Genomic DNA, 19,640 nt, shown 5'->3' on the forward strand with positions numbered 1-19,640 from the left:
AGCAATTTATTTGCGTTTTTTTTACATTTATTATTTTTATGTGACATGTTGACACACGAAAAGTGTAACTATCGATATCCTCTTGTGTGTGCGTACAAACCGAGATATCTTTCACAAAGAGTGTAAAAACGTTAATGTAGAAAAACCGATAATAATTACAAAACATAATTACAAAAAAAAGATTTATTGCTGATGCGTGTCAGAGTAGAAAGAAAAATGTTTTCAAGTATAAAAGTTGCGATTACAGAAAAAACTCGTTAAAAAGTAAATTACAACGCGGAATAGTTTGTCCTTCACTGACCTCACATCAGATTTAAATAAATAATTACTGCCGTGATAAAAGTCACTGTTAAATTGCTGAAGTGCGTGACGCGACTCTTGTTCCACGGCCGGAGTTTGTAATTTATTTGCCACGCACGTCGTGATAATTACCACGTTTGTTAAAACTCACTCGTCGTATTTCTTCGCGATCCCGCACGTAGCGCGGTGTCTGCTGTAGAAGCGATTTTCCAGGTCGATCTTGGTCTCGCCGATCATGTCGTCCGCTCCGACCAAGTCCCAATCCAGAACCTGCACGGTGAGCAGCGAGTCCTGCGGAAATGTCGCCTCGATCTCGAAGCATCTTGAGAAAACGAGCAAGAGATCGCAATTACAAATATATAAAAATGTATCTTTGAAAAATATACGAAAATACAAACACACACAAAATACGTACTTTCCGAAGACAGGATTTAGTTGTTTCGACACGTAATTCTCTTTGTCGCTGATCCTCTTGCCTCCTAGTTGCAAGACCACGTAGGGATCCGCTTTTCCGTTCAAATCGCACGGATGAAGATCGTTAGCCTTGACGATGTACACGCGCACCAGGACGTGGATCGGCTCGTTCGACGGGACACCCTGGAAGAAGCCGTACTGTGGGTCGAAACCCATCACGGTGTGATCTATCAGGTCCTTGGGCAGCGGCCACTTGTAGACCTTTAGCGCGCCCTTAAAGTTGCCGACGATTCTCGACTCGTCCTCGGTCTCGTCGCCGGTCTTCTTGCCGCGGTACAGCTCGAAGGTGTGCAACCATTCTTTGAACTGCTCGAACTCGGGCTGCGCCTCCAGCTCTCCCGGATAGATCTTCAGTAACGCGGTCCTCTTGGACTTGCGTTGCGTCTGCTTCGGACTGAGCTTCGAGACGAATTTCGCCGCGTTCGCCGTTGACTTCAGGCCGAATAGCTTCTTCGTGGGAGTGATCCCGACGTTCTTGTCGCCCGAAGCGGCCAACTGACTCTGTGTAACGGCTTCATCCAGGTACATCGGTAGCGTGCCGTTCGGCTGGATCTGGAATATGGACTTCTCCTTGCGCAGTTCTTTATTCTCTTCGATCATCGCTTCCACGGATGCGAAGTACTTCGTCCACCAATCCTGACAACCGTCTCCATCTTCCAAGGCGCCCAAATCGCCTGCAAATGTTATATTATTTGGCCATTTATTAAAGCCTTGTATTAAAATTAAAGCAATCGATTATTTCCAAAAGGTACTTGAAATATTTTAAAACGCAATAATAGGTAGATAAGAATGCAGCTTTCGCAAAAACGCACCAACGCTGTTGTCATTGATCAAGCTCTGCTTTCTGCGTATGTTCTGCTCCGTTTTGTCCTTCTTCGTAGGACCGCATCCTATTTCAAATCCGAGGGTGATGATGGTGTCACCGTTGTTGGATTCCAAATCGGTCAACGAGTCGGGCACCGACGTTTGCTGATATCTCGATTTGGATTGATCGAGAGCTATTACGCGCGTGTGTTCAATATTAATCGCTTACACAAATGTGAGAAATACAAGTTTTGTAATTTAATCGTTCAAAATAAAAACGTAACATAATTCTCAATAACGTCACCAATAAAAAATAGATTTATTTTTTAAATTATTACGTCTCTCTGACGCAGCGTTTTTTCTAATGAACAACATAATTTATTGCGTTACATGAAGCTTTTTTCTTTCTAATTGCAGCACAATTAAAAAAAAAATATTCCGTAATAACGGAAAGTCATTATATTATTATCACTCTGATTTAACTATACCGTAACTGATTTTTTAATATTATTTACATCGAGTTTTTCACTCGTTGCAAAGCAACTTAATTACAAAGCAGTCTCAAAGCGCCTTGTCATCGATTTGTTACGTAATTACCTGTGCACTGCAGCTGATACAAACTCTTCTTCCTCTCCTGCGCGTCCTTCGCCCTTTTGGTCAAAGGATAGTACATGTATTTGTGGATCGAATTGATAGTGTGAGTACCGACGAGGGTGTATCTGCCGAAACTTCGGCAGTCGACCGCTCTTATTGTCAATGGAGGTCGATAAAGCTCTTGTTCGGGAAGCTCCAGTTCCATAAATTTGATCGGCGTGTTGAAGTTCGGATTTTTCTTCGCGTTCGCTATGACAGACGAATAGAGAATGTGACCGGCGCATTCGACGTCCACGCGAGGCTTATCGACGGTCAAAAGGTGAATTCTCTTCAGATCACGCAAACCCCAAAAGAGCACCTCGATTCTACAAAACAACCAATTTGTAAATAATATTCTAACAATGTGTGTGCATATTTTATCTGAAATCTTTTTCTCTCGAAAAACTTTCATTTGCAGATATGATCGAGAAGAGCTTTACCGATATTTTGACAAAGTAGGCCGAATCCCCACGGGCACCGGAAGAATCGGACCCTGATCCTGCCCGGCGCCCGGGGGCTGGGATCCCGAGCTGAAGTCTTTGGGATCCGGTAGAGTGGGAAAGCCGTAATCCTTGGCGGAGGGATATTCCAGCAATTCAAAAACCGCAAGAAGCTCGCCGGCCCTCGAGGCACCCCTGGTGATGTCGTACCATTCCAGAGAGGGCGGATATTGAGGGGGTGCGTACGCCTCAGAGGCGAGTTTGACGTGAGGTCGCGCGATCGCTCGCCCGATATATTCCGATTTTCCCTGAAAAGTCACGTAAAAATCCCAATGCGAACGTAATAAAGATAAGGAATGATCGATCGTACACACACGAATGCGAGCAAATTCTGTTAAGGGGAGAAATATAAACCGCGGCACCGGTAAAATTTGATAAAATTTAAATTTGAATGCAGTTACACACGCGCAATATTCGTGAGCACAATGAAAACGTACGAAAGGTGAAAGGTGAAAATGCGGAGATTAAACAAGCCTGTTTTAAATTAAGGCGCAAACAGAACTTACAATCGCGAATATGTATAGAACACTTAAATCTCTTCACAATAAAGAATTTACGGACTTACTTACTTAAAATGTAGATTACGGAATTTTTGAACATGTATTGAAAGCGCAATCCTTAAAATTTCACACGTAAAACAATTTACTACCATTTAATTTCACATGTAGTAAAATTTCGTTTGTATGTTAGAAAAAAATTTATGCGAGAAAAATTTTTTCTAGTGACTTCTATATACTTTCTCGTAACAATGTGAGACGTTTCTTTCAATCAAAACCACACAGGTTTCAGTGCAGAAAAAAATACACGACATTAATGAACAAGACTACTGTGTGTATTTTGTTTACCGCAATTGCATGAAACCACAAAGAGAAGTAGGTTCTGCGGAAACCACTTGCTAGTTATGACAGTACGTATACATATTTGTGTGTGCAACGTGTGTTAATATTCGCTGACTGCGACAATTTCGCAAGTTGGAAACTGGAAACTTGCAAAGTTGCAAACTTGCAAAATTGCACGCAACCTCCGAAATAGTTAGCGAATTCTGACACACATCGCAAAGTGTATGCCACAGTTAATCTACGTTTCAAAAAAAAAAAAAAAAACAAAACGACGAATGCCATGCACAAGCGTGTATCGTGCGTGTTTCCGAGTGATGAAGTGCGTCGGTGTTATATCCGTCATCGTATAAATGTCCAATAGGTATGTTGTATACAAACTGTTAAAGCAGAGCCCTCATGCAGTTTTATGTCCATAGCTACACTATGACTCTGTAAAAAGAACGATTACGAAAATCATAGAAGTAGCGCAAACTTTTCTTTCTTCTAGTATTCGATTTATTGATTTATTTTTAAGACAATTTTTGAACTTTGTATAGAATTGATCAAAGAGTACCCACGTTATATAAGAAAAAATCCGCGCAATGCCGGCAAAATTTTATCTATTTAGTTTCCTGACGTTCCTTTATTTTGTGAAACGAAAAAAACACAAAGAAGAATATACGTACAAACAAGAAAAGTAAACAATATTATGTGATCAGGCCAGAAACCGAGATCTGACTTACTACTTTGTCCTGATCGAACAGCTCGATAACGATCGACGGCGGGTCCTTTTTGATCTCATCGGCGACGCCGTAGATCAGAATGTCGTCGAACAGCAATAGTTCGTCCCACGTCGGACTGAGAGTCTCGTCGATCACCTGAGTGCTCTTGCATAACTCGCCGCAAACTACTCGAGCGAACGGATCCGAGAGACCGGAGGCGTCGCTTCCGATCAGCGATCTCGCTTGATACATGTGGGCTCTCAGTTGAAATTTCTGACAATCGATTTTGGATTTTACGTACGTCGTCATGTGTTTAATTCGAGAAAGAAATTGCGCACCGAATATATAAAGAAAATACGCACGTGCTTCTGAACGTAGTGAATGACGGTAGGCGGAAGAGCGCGCGGTCTGTCCACGTTCCTGATCTCATGGCTGATCTCGTATCCCTTAGGTAAGCCCTGAATAAAATACTTTTTGTGCTTCAATATCCCCAGCCACATATAGATCTGCAACTTCGTCTGAATCGCCCATCCCGACGGTCCGAATCTCTTTTTGCCTGGAAGCTGAAGTTGACGCCCAGAAGGGCGCAAAATCAAGTAACCAATCAAATCTGTCGCGGTTTGTACTTGACACATGCCCGCGATTTTTATCGCTACTCAAGTTTTAAACAAGTTTTATACCTCTACGACTACATTCGATTTATTTTAATTTCTCAATACACATGCTCACCTTGAGAAACATGGTCTGCACCTTGCTACAATGTCGACCGCATTCCTCGTCCACCACCGAATAGATAAGCTCGCGACACGATATTCTCTGATACGCCACTCGCCGTCCGGAACTGATCACCCAGATAAACACGTCCGGCAGCGAATCTTGCGGCTGCAATGAATATCGAGCAATTTGATTATTACACGCGCGAAATATCGTTTTTAAAAACGAAACAACTATACTGACATCCTCGACAAGAAACTTCAATTTCTGCAGGTAGCTCTGAGCGGTCTTCAGTCGTTCCTTGAAGCTGCTCTTGGTTACGAGCGCCTTGAGATTACGCGACATGATCCCGATGTTCTCCAATTCCCGTTGGCACAGTTTCGTACGCTCCTTATCCAGCTTCGTCTTCCCGACGCCCGGACCGGTCACGCTGGACTTGCTGATGCTGACGTATCGGTTGCAGTTAGCGCTCAGGTCCTCAAGGGTGCTCTTCAGCAGTTTCTCGCACGTCGAATCTTCCAAGTGCGACTGCACTTCCGCCAATCCTTCCTCCTGAAACGCAAAGATCGGTCGAGTTTCAAGATAAACGAATCTTGGATTTAAGTAAACGTCTCTCTGATCTGTAATTAATGATCTTAAATCTGCAAACTTATGTACCAGCTTATCAACAATTTTGCCGATAATATTGCTGTTGTACATCCTGCGTCTGTAATCCGGCCATATGCTTCTCACGTGAAGACACGGCTTGTCGTCCCAATACGGCAGAAAATAATAAATTTTGTCGTGCGTCATCGGCTTGCTGGCCGGTGTGGTGCTCTGCCAAGATCCGGCGAGCACTTCTTGCAGCTCCTCTTCGTCGCCAACCGTTCCGCTTTTCGACGAGTCGCACATCTGCGACGAGAAAAACAAGCTTCATTTTTGAGAGAGAAAACCAAATTCTCTGGTTCTTTTTTTTGTAATCATACTGTTATTAAAAGAAAAACTTTCTCAATTAAAGTTCGAAACAAGTTTTTTTCTCGTTAGAAGAAACATTTTTGGGAGACATTAATGTTTCGGTCAATTAAATCCGTCACCTTGAAACTTTCGTTATGACCGTCGAGTGCGTTGCCCGCGTTTCCGATCGATATTTCGAAGTACATCGGCTTGTCGCAGAGCTTCTTATCGATCATGGTCGCGTCCATGATTGTGGCGAACAAAAAGAACTCCTCGTTCCTCGCGTAAGCGGTTTCGTTCACCGGCACCGTCGGCTCCACCTCGACTTCCGACGGTGCCATTTCCACGTTATCGGTGATCTCGGTTCGTATCGCTATCAATAGCCTACACACGCGAACAACAATCGGGAAAAATCAGAGTTTGTATACGTATCTTATTACATATGTAACAGATGAGTATAAATATTTATCGCAACCTTGCTCTGTACGAGATTCCTTCGCCCAAACCAGTATTCAGCGTCGAATGTTCATCTATGAGATGATAATCTCTGATGCTGCCGTAAAGATGAATGAACGCCGGACCGAACGTCGGCAGAAAACCTTTCTCGCCGTCGTTGCTGATCTGTTTCAGATCGACAAAGTGCGTGCCGATGACGGTAGCGTGTACCGGATCGTTGTCGCACAATTGTATCTTGATTCTCTGACAAAGAGGTGGAAACATCTCGGTGAAAACTATCTGCTCGTTCCACACTGGCGCATAGCTGTGCCTCTTTACGCTAGTTTTTCCCTAAAGCCACAAACAAACAAAAAAAAACACCGGCTCGTGACTCCTAGCGGCAATCCACGCTGTTGTTGCGTCTGGTTGACCAATTACGTCTATTTTTTCAAGCGTACGCGCGTTTGCAAAACTAATTTTCACGCGAAACAAAAGTTGTACAATTTACGGATAATATTTTTCATCAATTAATTTCAATTTCATATTTTGTTATTTAATTTTTTGTTTTTAATTTATCTAACAAAGTTTCAAATATTTTTGTTATTAGTATTAAAGATTTATAAAAGTTCAGCCGATACGATACATCGGTAGAGAGAGTGTCTTAGTAAACTACGAAGAAGTCGCGTCGATAAAAAATACAAATTTTATGCGTGATGATGAAATTTGTAAGAATTGCTTACGCTGAGTCCGGCGAAGGACACTTGAACGTAAGGATCCACCAGATCTTTCACTTCTCCAGTGAAAGCCTTTTTCACGTTCGCCATGATACTGCTGTTCATTTTCGGCAGCCCGTCAGCACGATAGATCTTCACTACGAATCTCGCGCGTTGCCTCTCGATCGGCACGCCGTCCGGCAACAAAAGATTGCCCTCGATGTCGTCCTCGTCTTTCTCGCTCTTGGGCGGTATTTTCACGGTGTCGCCTTTGCCGATGACGCTTATGTCGCACTTCAGATATCCCTTGGGTCCGCCGGCCACGTCGTCCGGGTCGGTGAGCAGGGCCCATTTGTGGTAGAACTGATGGTCTGGGAATTACAAAATTTATCGACGTCGATTCTCGTAACAACAATTCGTCCGAGAACGAGAGAAGTTCACAAATATACGAGAGAGAAATTTTCACATGTGAGTAATTAACAATTTACGCTAAAGAGTTCACTCGAAAAAGCAGCATTGCTCTCTGTATGAAATAACAATCAAATTTCAAAACTTTGTTTTTTTTTGTTTTCAAATTTAGTATTTTTTTCTTTATTAGTTTTATTCTTACGTTTCTCTCTCCTCTTCCGAGATGACACTCTTCAGATTTTTTTTTCCATTTACGTAGCTCGCAATTAAACAATCACGAAGTACAGACAGAGAGAGTAAGTGAAAATTGTAAAAAGAGAGAGATCTGCAAAAAAAGAAGCAATTAAAAGGAGCCTCGTTTCCTCCTCTCTTGCAAAACACCGCGTACAAAACGAGATAATTGCGGTGTTATTGTTACTTTTACTCTATACGATAATTTTTTTTTTAGAGCGCGACGTAGGAGGAATTCAAAGCTGCCGCGCGAATATGCTTTCGGGCACATTCAAACACTCACAGTCAGTCACTTTTATTTCATTTCCTTTCAAACATTTATACACACAAAGCTTATTCCCGAGAACCACGCGCGTCTCATCCGCGCATTACTATTTCAATTGGTTTTTAAATATCGTCGCGCATTTAACACGACACAGTCCGAATTAAAACTACCGTAACGCGCGATAGCATTTATGTCTTTAACTACATAATCGATATCTCGTTCAAGACCTTCAACCGTGGCGATATATTATTAGTTTACTCAAAGTTTATTAAAGTTCAAAGAAACCGTGACACCTTGTGATTTGATTAAAACAATATAAAGTCGATAATTACAAAACGTATCGCGAAATAATCGCACAAAATATTTGAATCTTTTTTTTTTCTGAAAATCAATTAAAATTAATCGTCCTAATTAAAATAACATGAACGAGCATGTTTATCAAGATAAAAACTTTTGTCGATCAAAACTCTTTCGTAACTTTGCCTGCGGATGTGGCAAATTTTAACATTCCGCTCTGCAAAACTTATGATTTTCTGTTTCTATTTTTTAAGCTGGGATGAGCATAAAAAAACATCGATTCGATAAAAAAAAATAGCAACGTGCTCAATAAAACATTGCAGCGAAATTTGGACTTTGTATTTATTACAACCTGAATTCTCAGAAGGCACGATAAATAATACAATAAATTATAAAATCACCGAAGTCGAGCGCCAGTTTCACTCAAGATTCTCCGCGCATGCTAATTGCCTCATTATATGTCGTATAAAATATGTCGTATAAAAACTGGATGCTCTTGCTAAAGCCTCGAAACATAGCGCGTATATTTAAACTTTGAATCATACAGTTGCGTAAAACATAGTTGTAGAGAAACCGATTCATGTCATAACAATAGTATCAAGCCAAGTGATTTATTATTAAAAAGAAAGCAGTTACGAAATATAAATAAAACGTGTCTCTCTGTTTATATATCGTGGATGAGACATTGCGTGGTTCGGAATTATCGAGTGTGTTATACACAATTACGAAAATGTACATGCGTGTGACAATTAACATCCATGATAAAGGTGAAAAGCATGCGGACGCAATTAAAAACAGAATGCTCTTATTCCCGCGAAATAAATGTTGGGCGCGACAAGTGACAATTGATATTTCGCCGGCACTTTTCCTTAACACAATTTCCCACGAAGCGATCAATTTTGACGCGCGATAATTTCGTTAGATATCAAAAGAACGTACGTACAACGACAGATAAAATACAAATTACATTGATGTAATTGACTTGCGCGAGTAGGCGAACTGTTCTTCTTTCAGAAGGAAAAAGAAGGTTTTGCAACAGTTTTTCCCATTTTAAATATTAATTATATTTACAAACGGGTGTGTCATTTAATTACTCATCGTTATGTAAAAGAGCGTGTAATTAATAACGTGGCTGTATAGGCGTCTTCTTTCTCTGTGCATCGAAATATATTAAAAATTATATTCTCGTAATCGCCATCTCAAAGTCTTCTTCCCACTTGCTAACAATGCGCTTCAGCATAAAATATTCGGCAGAGATTATGTAACTTTTCGAAACTAAGTCCGGTTAAAACGATTGTTGAAATTGTGTTCTTTCCTTTTTTTTTTAAAGCAAAAAAAAAAAAATATTTCGAATCTTATTTCGAGTGAAATCGACTCCGACAAGTTACGTAACAGCTATTCTAGAGTGGAATTCACAATAGAACGCTAATGCCACTTTGTTATGTAGATTAATGCGAATTACATTTAATGGCATGCGTCAAAGAACACACGAAATATTAAAATGATTAAAAGCATATATGTTGCAAGATTAATACTTCAAGCGAAATAATTTCGGTCTCGTTAGTGAAATTCAATATAAGAAAAAAGTAATCTGCAAAATTCGTCGTCGAAATTTTTTATCGTGCTCGTTTACTTGCGTAAGTGTCTGATTGAAAAAATAAAAATTCCGCGCGCGCGCACTTTTACTGAAACGTTCAGCATATCAGCGAGAAATTGAGAGGCGAGTCGTAAGTTTGTGAAAGTTTCTTGTTAGCAACTCGATTGCATGTATATATATGTATATATATATATAATATATATACGTATACATATAGTAGAAATGAGATATTTCTTTGTGGTTGCCGCAGTTGGAAGACACGACGAAGACGCAACTCGAAGTTTGCAGGCAAAGTACAAAATATATGATGTAGGAAGAAAGAGATTTTTTTTATTTGTCGATAACAAAATAAAATGCGCACTTGCCAACATTACATAAAATTGTTGCGAGTCTCATACTTGATGTACATTTGAGAGAATTTAAATTCAACTTATGCAAAACTACACACAACTGCTTCCGGTAAAAGCTACTTTAAAATAAAATTCTGGAATAACGAATAAATCGCTTTTCATATAAGATGACATTTTCTATTTACGAATCGTCGTAAATAGAAACATATTAAAGATTTTTCTATATATACAGAATAGTAAAATAAGAAAGATTAAAATAGTTCGCATTCTGAATGTATTTGTCCGCTATTCAAAACGATTTATCTTCTATATTTTGTAATGTGTAAATCGTGTCTCTCTCTCTTTATTAACGACAGAATAATTTTAATTTGTAATTAAATCGCGCGGGATTGTGCCATTTTTTTCTCCTCAGATTTACCGCGACCGCGTAAAAAACTCTCGAGTGTACATCGAGCGTTAAAACCCATTTGTTCTCTGTGGACAATGTAAAAACCTTGTACCTGGTTGTGCCCATACCGTCGCGATGTCTAACTTAAAGATGCCCAGTGTTAGATTAGCGCGCAAGAGATTCCGCGATTGCTGCACCTGCGTAATTGTTAAAAGACGTGCTGTTTGAGCTATCTTTTTCTTATCCTCTTTCTTTCTCTTTCTCTTTCATTCGCATCTCGAGCATTAAGTACCAGACACTCGTCTAAGAAACAATTTGCATTGAAATGTATCTGCTCTCGAGTCTCCTTCAACGATCGATTTCCGATACTCTCAACTGAATATCCATCGAGTGGTAATTATTCGCGCGAGCGAAGTACAAATTTGTATAACATAGTGAAATCGAACGAGAAATTAATTGCGTTTTGTATGTTACACACCGATGAACGGATAAATTTTTTTTTTTATTGGTTACGGCAAAAATTAATGCGCACATGCAAATAAACTTACCGACAATGTGATGATTTTGTCGAACAGCATGACGGGCGGCATGTGGAAGTCGAAGACAAAATACTGTAATTATAAACAGTGTGATATATCAATTACATGTATAAAAAATACAATAAAATATCAGTGTAATATAATAAGTAATAAATATATTGTTAATAATATATAACACTCTTTCTGTAACATAATATGATTATACTCTTTTAAACAATTTTTAATAACATAAGAAAGTTTTATTCGCGCGATGTGATATTCGCCAGATCGTTATTTAAAGAGGCGCACGGAAATGTTCATAATTCTCACTTCGTTATAATACGGACAATTCGTGGATTCCTTGACGCTTGTGTACTTGCGCTGATCTCCGACCTGCACGCAAACCACCGGATCCATGTTGAGGCCGGCGAGCTGCCTCGCCTCGATGATTGTAACGCATACCTGATAATCCTGAGCTTTTAGCGCACTTTGCCCGGTGTCGCCCGTCTGCAAAACGTGAAAAGTTCGCAATTCAATCTGATTCAAGTAAAAAACTTGCGTTTTAACGTAACGCGAAAGAGAGAGAGACAAAGAGAAAGAGAGAGAATATAAAGCGCCACGCGTGTGGAAGCCACGCCCTTAAATCTAAAAAGAAGAGCCATAAGCCGTGTAATACGGCAAACAGAAGAGAAAAGCATCGCTTAGAGAGTGCACTTCCATTATCTTCAAGTATTTTCACAAAGCGTATACATATTTATATTCTCTTTCGATTCGGCACTTAGAAGGAGCGCGTATATATCGAGCTACGCGTATAATGCAATTAACGTAATGAGATATTTGATGCGTGCTGCAAATAATTGAGAAATAAATATCGCACATATATTACACGTATACATGAGTCGAAGATTATACGCTAAAATAAGATAAAAAAAATAAAAAACTACCAAAAATATACAAACGTGTAATGTCAAAGTTGCTCGCAATGAAAAAACAAAAACAAAAACAACAACAAATTCAAGCAAAACTTCTGTTATTGTCTCTCCTTGTTTGACTCGCAATTTATATTGCATTTGCCCTCTTTTCTCAGCTGATCGATCTCAATCTCATTAAAGGACAATTGCGCCATCATTTATACGTGATTGCCACGTCAGTATTATCGTAAACGTTTAATGCGATTCGCTCTGACATTTAGAAATCATTTCATTTCCTCGAGAAATTACGGTCTCCCTCTTCGCGAACATTTCCAATTCAAGTTTCAGAAACGTATCTCTTCGAAATTTCTGCGCAGGAAAATTGAAAACTTTTCTTTTTTTAAGAATGACAATAATTACTCATAAAATCACGGTATCTTAAAAAAATATCATAAATTCACAAATATAAAGATACAGTATTATTAAAAAAATAAAAAAGTAAATTGCAAATTTTAAATTTTCATTTTTTCGATAATATTAAATATGACGAATTTATGAATTGTACAGATTCTGCTAATATTTAGCGTTTTATTTACGCGTGCAACGTAAATAATATATAGAATAACAATCATCGTAACGGGTACAACCTTAGGTTTCGGTCTCTTGGCCGATTTCACGACCGTCTCCTCTTGTTCGGGATCTTTGGCACTCAGTTGACTGTCGTTATCAGAAGCATTTGTTTCGAGAGAAGTCATAGAATTCGTTCGTGACGGTTCGTTCGAAGTCGGACAGCTGGAATCCCGCCTGTCAAGAAGTTCCCTCGTTTCCGAGCCGCTATCGCAGGATCGGGTACGCGGCGGTCTCTGCTTTCCCAATTTCAGAAAGGATCGCATGCTCTTCAGCGTGGTGGTGCTAAAGGAAATCGATACACACTCAGCAAACAAACTTTGTCAAAAATCTACTTTTTGTTATAAGTCGCAAAACTTCTACATTTTTAAAAAAATATATATAAAGTTATATGAGTCGATCGCAGGATTTTTGTGCGGAAATTTGCATGTGTATATAAATATATATACGTTCACAAGTAAATTTTTACAAGTGAGTTTTTTGAATTGAATTGAAATTTCAATTCTTCAAATCATATAGGATGCTATTTGCATCTCGTATATGAAGGACCCCGAATACCTCCCCAAATTAATTTAAAATATAACGAAAAAACTCCTTCTACATTTTTGCACACGTGAAAAGATATTTTCTCGCTGATTTAATCAACTGACTTAGTGGATTTTTAAGTCTCACAAAAAGAGTTTTGTTTCTTTCTTTTTTTTCTCGCTGTTATGTATCTTTAAATGTATTGGGATTTGAGAAGGAAAGCTAACGGAATAGCATCCCAAATCCGTTTATCGAAGCTCGGACATTTAATTACGCTCAATAAATTTGTTTTAATTTTAATGTATTCCGCATACGCTCCGCCAAAAAGGTAAATATATAATTTCTCACTTTTCCCGGACGGAATCTGGGGAAAGCTGCTTACCCGAGCATCTCATGCTCACATCATTCCGGTCGAGTTTCTTACACACTCGAGGACGTCGGCAATCTCGCCCCCGATGAGACGCCATTTCTCTAAACCCCAATCTCGTGATCGTAAACACAATGGCAAAGTGAAATATACTCGGACATTGAGACCATATTGAGTTGAAAGCTTCTTTCTAGCAAAGAATTGTAAGAACAAATATAAGTTTCGGGAAAAGCAGTTTTCTCTCAAAAGCATTTACTCATTTTTAATATATTATTAAATATTATTAAAGAAAGTAAAACAAATATATATTCAGATAAATGTTTATGTGCGAAAAATTTATGTTAAATAGGTTCGACTCCTGGCCGAGGAGTTTTTTTCGCAAAATTTTAAAATTAGTTAGGGGGGTATCCGGAGTCTGTCATATGTGAGATGCAAATCCGGCATCCCGTATGATTTTAAGAATTGAGTTTTCAACTCAAAAAACACTCACGTGTAAAAATTTACAAGTTGAAATTTGTTACATGTGTATGTATATATATACACGTACAAGTTTCTACTCAAAACATCTTGAGAATAGCTCGTAAAGCCTTATACATATCTTGTTGGTAATTTCACGAGTCTTAAGTCACAATTGTTTAAAAAATTTATGTTAAATGTTTTTTCTGTATTAATTAATTATCTTTCCGTTTTGTGTAACTAAAAAAAATTCTTTAAATTCTCAAACTAGACTCCTTATTTTTTTGTCATCTTCATGCTGTTAGTTCATTTGTCATCGAAGGCAAAAACAAATGGCCGATTATCTGAAACAAAATTGACGAGGATACCGTTCTCGCTCCTGCGACGTGCCAAATCCGGTCTGCATCTCGGTCTATTGATTATAATATACCGTCGCGAATGTGGGCGATTTTGCAAACGGAAGGGGTGAGAGCGCGTGTCGTCACACGTACAGCTTACGGGAAAACCGTAGGGTTAAGTTCGATCACGTCTTCGGCGTCGAGAAAGGCGGCGACAGAAATTACACTCGGTGCCACTCTCAAGAGAATTTACTCTGTTAAAGAATAATAGCTCGCGCGATATAAAAAGAAGAACCTTTTTTCTCGTCGGTCCGGAATAAGATCCTAATACGTAGCCGAGTATATAAAACAATACGAATGACATTTTCCTCCTCTTGTCTCTCGAGAGAAAGACTTCTTCCGGTAGTTAATAGCAACGAGGTACAAGCTTCGCGACAAAAGTTCACTCACGTTGCGAAATTATTATACTCGACAAGATCTTCGCAAAACGTAAAAAGTAGTTTTTCTGAATTGCTGTAGATTTGTTTTCTCTCTTGAGAGAAAAAGAGAAAGGAGAGAGCAAAGCAGACAATCGAGATCTTCATTTATTGGCAATGTTGCGAATGTTTCTTAAGTATCTTAATTGCAGATTAACTTGTAGATCAAGTTGCAGAAGAGAAAATAATTGCTTGATACGCCGAAGATTGAAATTTATTTTGATGAAGACGTTTCTGTGTATTTATTTTCTCCATCTTTCTCGTAGTAATTATTCTCTGATAAATTTTATCACTTCATTTTCACTTCTCGCGAGTCAAATCGCGCAATTATACTTTACGAGCCGTCGTTTCAATCTCGACTACTCGTTTTTTTACTCGCTTAAAGTTCTGTAATGTCGCCGCGAATAAAAGCGAAATTACCGTCAACTGTGTATTATCTTTTGTTATATAGTTTCGCTGTACTTCGCGTCTTTTTTTTTTTTTTTTGGTTTGTTCTGACCTTCTCGGGAAAAGTTCACAGCGTTAACGAACTTTAACAACACCGTCGGCATCACTGGCATCGCTGAGAATAAGAACACGCTCTGTCACCCTCAGACGATCTTTTTTCGTCTCGATAACGCGACGGTCGTAACACGTTAATGACGTCGGAAGCTGGCCATTAACGCGTTCGAGTGTGTGCCGTGCCGGAGCGAGACTCACCTTCGGTCAATAAGGGAGGAGTAGCTTTGATCAATTAATTACGTTACTCATTCATTCCGTCGAAATCTCGAACTTGAATGAAGCGAAAAATATACACGCGACACTGTTGCGTGTGCACACGTGACTAACTGTACACGGTAAAAAGTAAACGACGTACGCCCGTACACACGTCGCCGGATATAAATGTTCCGCAAAAAGAAAACGTGAGAAGCGAACTTCCTGAACGCTCTACTTTTACTTTTTTCGTGTACCAGAATGAGGCGAGGGAAAATAAACGTGGTAGACGCTATTGAACGCGGATTGTAACAAAGAGCCTCTTTGTGTCAGCCTTCGATAATGATGAGCAGATAAATGTTAGCGACGATAATGAGACACGCGCTGTATGTTCTTATTTTTTGCGAACATATTCCGCAAAAACAACACGCGCGTGCCAAACTCTCGTAAGTACGAATTTCTCGAATAAAGTTCTTCGTTCTTTCTTTCTCTTTCTCAAACTCGAATAAAATGGAAAATATGAGCGGTTTATGCACTTAAATATAAAATATTTATATTCGCATCTCTCTCACACTTGCAAAGGCAATAAAGATGCATTGCGGCGTGTTAGAACGCTCCCATAAAAATAAATACGAGAAGCGCATTTGCGCTCTTGTATAATATCGGAGCTTGAAGACATGTGAAAATATTCGTCCGCTTAAGTGTTGCATGAAGCAGGAGCTTTCCTTCTCCGTCTGTGAATCTATACTTAATGTAAAACGAAAACGCGACGAAAAGAGAACATCCGAGGTAGCTTTTATGTAATTTGTTGGTTTCAATAATTTTCGCTTTTCAATTATTGCTCCGCTGAAAGAGACGCAAAATTTTCATCAAATTTTCGATTTTTATTTCTATTACAGATATTGAATAATGAAAACTTTCATTTATCGTTGCATTTGTTGTTTGTACGATTTTACTTCATTTACGCGAACCACCGTAGTGCAAATTTCAATTTTCACTTATTTGCAATTATCCCGTTTCTATTGGAGCGGTAATAAAAGCGGAAAGCTGCAACAGCGACCATTATTAAGTAATGTATGTTCAACGGTCTACGTATAACAGTCGGTGCGGAACTAATTTCTTTAAAAGTCGAGCTTGCACATTCAAACTTATATCGTTAAGGATTAAGAAAATAGACCACGCAAATTTGCGCACACGTGCTCTTTCTCCCATCGTTTATTCGTTAACGTAATATGCTAGTTAATTCAATGATAATTTTACACCTATTTTGAATAGAATTTACAGCATTCTATGTAATTTTTTAACGCAAAATTCCGTCGACAACGTGCATATCTCCCGTGTTATAACGCACGACAGAATGATAAAACTGTGAATTTTGCAGTAAATATTTAACCAAAATATATTATCAACCCTTGTTGTTACGAACAACGAAACGTAATTTCGTGATGTTCATCGAAGCACACGCAATTACGAGGCAAATAATACGGAGCGCGTGAGCGACAAAACTAAATAATTAAATTCTGTATTAATCGCAAAATACAAGAGAGACTTTGATATATAGAGAAAAACTAACGTTATCGTATCTCTCACTCTCTTAACGATGTTATTGCGAAATAGTATAAGTACGATGTAAAATGTCTAGATCGCATCAGCATAATTTTTGATCAAATGAATAAGTAATATCCTTTGATGCCCTCGATATTATGGAAATGATGAAAGTTTAAGCGTTAATATAAATGTTATTAAAGTACAAACGAAGTACAATAACGTTTCAATATTGTTTTGTGAAGTTTAAACGTTCGAAGAACCTCACTTTTTCTTGAAACAATTTGTTTGAGTCGGTTTCTTGCATCTATTAAATTTTTGTGAGTTTTCTTTTTATTAATATCTTTTATTAATATCTTTTCGAATGTCGAGAAGAATCGCTCGTGAGAAAAGAATGTAATTTTAAAAGTGCAGATAATAACAGCATTTCCGCGAGATTGTTGATATCAAAGTTAGAAAAATGATACATTCTCGAGTTTGAAAACTTATTTCTTGAAACGAAGAAACTAAAGTGTAATATATTTTACGCGCGTTGCTTACCGTTTCCGGGCGTCGGGTGATTTTTCGCCGACCGACATGGAAGTGCCTCTCGGTAAAAAGCTCTTCTTCGACGTTTTCTCGGGAGTGTGCCAGGAACCTCTTCTTTTCCCACCACTTGTGCCTTTTGCCTGCTCGAGACTTTTCTCGAGATTCGCAATGTTCTGCTCGATATCGATTAGCATCTGTTGCTCGTCCTCCATTATTTCTGAAGGCGCGTACGAGCTGCAACTTCCGTCCGGTGGATTGTAGCGAATTTCGAAACACACCATCGCCTGCAACACGTTGCAAAGTATTAATGGAGCGGATCGATGATCAAAAATTCAACGAGAGTTCGGCTTAAAAAATAAAAGATGAAAAATATCTTTTTCGTTTTTCATGCCACGCACGTTCGAGATCGCGTATATGCGATGACAGTGAGGTATAATGCTGAGATAAAAAAAAAAAAAAAAAAAATGAATAAAACCGAATGAAAAATCCGGGACGAAGAATATCGCTTGCAATGTTCGTCGAGTGAAGTTATTTGAAAAATGTAACTTAACACTCCGCGGGAAGTAAAAAAAGATGTATTTGAGTCACGGGAATGGTTAACGTATACGTCATGCTACCTTTTGAAGGAACAATTTCGAAAAACACAAAAGAGAGATATTTAACCATTTCATCGTGACGCTTTTTCATTCTCTTCACAAAAACGCGGCACATTAAAGTCATCGTGAAAATTGTGGAAATTAACTTGATATGTTTTGTTTAATTGGTCTTCGAAGATTCTATTTTTAAACGAAACCAATATTTATCTAATAAAAGAATCTGAAAAATATTATCTTTGTACGCAATACGCAACCAATATTTACGCGATAAAAATATAAATCAAGCAGGAATGATGATTGAACTCGAGATCCATATATCGTTCGAAGTTATTTCCGACTGTGTTATTGGAAATTCCTTCTCCGGATGATAGCAACAGGACGAAAAGGAACGCACTTCTTTCTGTAGCAAAAATATATTAAAAAATATCTCGCACTTCTCGCCAGCGACGCAGTAGACGTGCTCCATCTGAATGCGGACGCATGTAGTAACGTATCCAATATCGGAGATATCGTGCGTATTACGTATTCGACTGTTCGCTCTCGATATACACGTACCGGAAGCGGCTTGTTATTGAGGTCGACCAGCGAGTCCGAGACCAGGATCCTGCCCTCGCGCACCACCGTCTGCAACACCAGTCCGTACCTCGCCGCGACTTTTTCGTTCCTCAGAACGCCACGCGAAACGACAGCCAATTGCAGTACCTCCGCCTCGTCCACCGGTCTCCCCAGATTCCACGTGAAGCTCTGAAAGCGCCAAAGATAAATCACATTAAATTGCATCCGCGAATGCGCATTTCGAAAGAAGACATCTAGCTCGTTTCGTTTCATCAAAAAAAAAAAAAGACAATTGAATGGAAGATCCGCTTCGCGAAATTGACAGAAATCAGATTTACGGATACTCGGTTCTACACCGTCGGAGGATCGATCGACAGACGTTCGTTTCGCAAAGTTAAACTTCTGAGCTTGAAATCAGGAATGAATTAAAGCACATCTCTTGCGGATGTTTTTGAAAAAAATTTGCAATCGAAAAGCTAAAACATTTTCGAGAACGAGAAAAGATTCTCTCGTAGCCGATGCGTCGAAAAAAAATGTTTTCTCGGCGAAAGTTGATTACGTCGCCGGTGAGCGTCATCAAATTCAGCAATACAAATCACATTTGTGCGAGCGTGCAGCATGCACGCGCGTATCGGCCCCGCGCGCACGTATGAGAAAACACATGAAAGAAATGGCATACCACACGTAAGCGTTAAAAATGATGACATGTGTGTACAAACACACTGACTGAAATCGATCGAAGAGGCGCGACAAAGTCTGCCTGCGAAAAAATCGCGTGATATTCGCAGAAAGAAAATCTAAGTATATCGAAGACGCTCCAAAGATCCTTCACATGATAAAAGCAATCTATTATTTACGCTCGAGAAACGCGAGACGCAACTTCAAGATTTTTAATAAAACAGGTAAGTTTATCGCTCGTTGTC

General features: G+C 39.1%; 1 protein-coding gene across 4 annotated transcripts in view; it reads right to left on the minus strand.

Moving 5' to 3' along the window:
* Nucleotides 1–19,640, minus strand: part of LOC109860002 (otoferlin-like) — a 30,229-nt gene that overhangs the window by 1,822 nt on the left and 8,767 nt on the right. For 2 of the 4 annotated variants that reach the window (XM_020438821.1, XM_020438820.1), the window contains 20 exons: nucleotides 18,718–18,906; nucleotides 17,579–17,850; nucleotides 12,659–12,923; nucleotides 11,431–11,607; nucleotides 11,131–11,193; nucleotides 10,695–10,779; nucleotides 7,074–7,417; nucleotides 6,374–6,684; nucleotides 6,039–6,282; nucleotides 5,623–5,856; nucleotides 5,209–5,517; nucleotides 4,981–5,133; nucleotides 4,614–4,814; nucleotides 4,273–4,524; nucleotides 3,929–3,979; nucleotides 2,652–2,959; nucleotides 2,176–2,537; nucleotides 1,587–1,772; nucleotides 716–1,448; nucleotides 452–622 (listed from right to left, as the gene is read on the minus strand). In XM_020438821.1, the coding sequence (XP_020294410.1) occupies nucleotides 452–622; nucleotides 716–1,448; nucleotides 1,587–1,772; nucleotides 2,176–2,537; nucleotides 2,652–2,959; nucleotides 3,929–3,979; nucleotides 4,273–4,524; nucleotides 4,614–4,814; nucleotides 4,981–5,133; nucleotides 5,209–5,517; nucleotides 5,623–5,856; nucleotides 6,039–6,282; nucleotides 6,374–6,684; nucleotides 7,074–7,417; nucleotides 10,695–10,779; nucleotides 11,131–11,193; nucleotides 11,431–11,607; nucleotides 12,659–12,923; nucleotides 17,579–17,850; nucleotides 18,718–18,906 (4,910 nt within the window). The remainder of the gene's footprint in view (nucleotides 1–451; nucleotides 623–715; nucleotides 1,449–1,586; nucleotides 1,773–2,175; nucleotides 2,538–2,651; nucleotides 2,960–3,928; nucleotides 3,980–4,272; nucleotides 4,525–4,613; nucleotides 4,815–4,980; nucleotides 5,134–5,208; nucleotides 5,518–5,622; nucleotides 5,857–6,038; nucleotides 6,283–6,373; nucleotides 6,685–7,073; nucleotides 7,418–10,694; nucleotides 10,780–11,130; nucleotides 11,194–11,430; nucleotides 11,608–12,658; nucleotides 12,924–17,578; nucleotides 17,851–18,717; nucleotides 18,907–19,640) is intronic. The other 2 variants (XM_020438823.1, XM_020438822.1) reach the window with 2 other exon arrangements.

Source organism: Pseudomyrmex gracilis, unplaced genomic scaffold (genome assembly GCF_002006095.1).
Source record: "Pseudomyrmex gracilis isolate BER0280 unplaced genomic scaffold, ASM200609v1 scaffold_313, whole genome shotgun sequence".
Classification (NCBI taxonomy): domain Eukaryota; kingdom Metazoa; phylum Arthropoda; class Insecta; order Hymenoptera; family Formicidae; genus Pseudomyrmex; species Pseudomyrmex gracilis.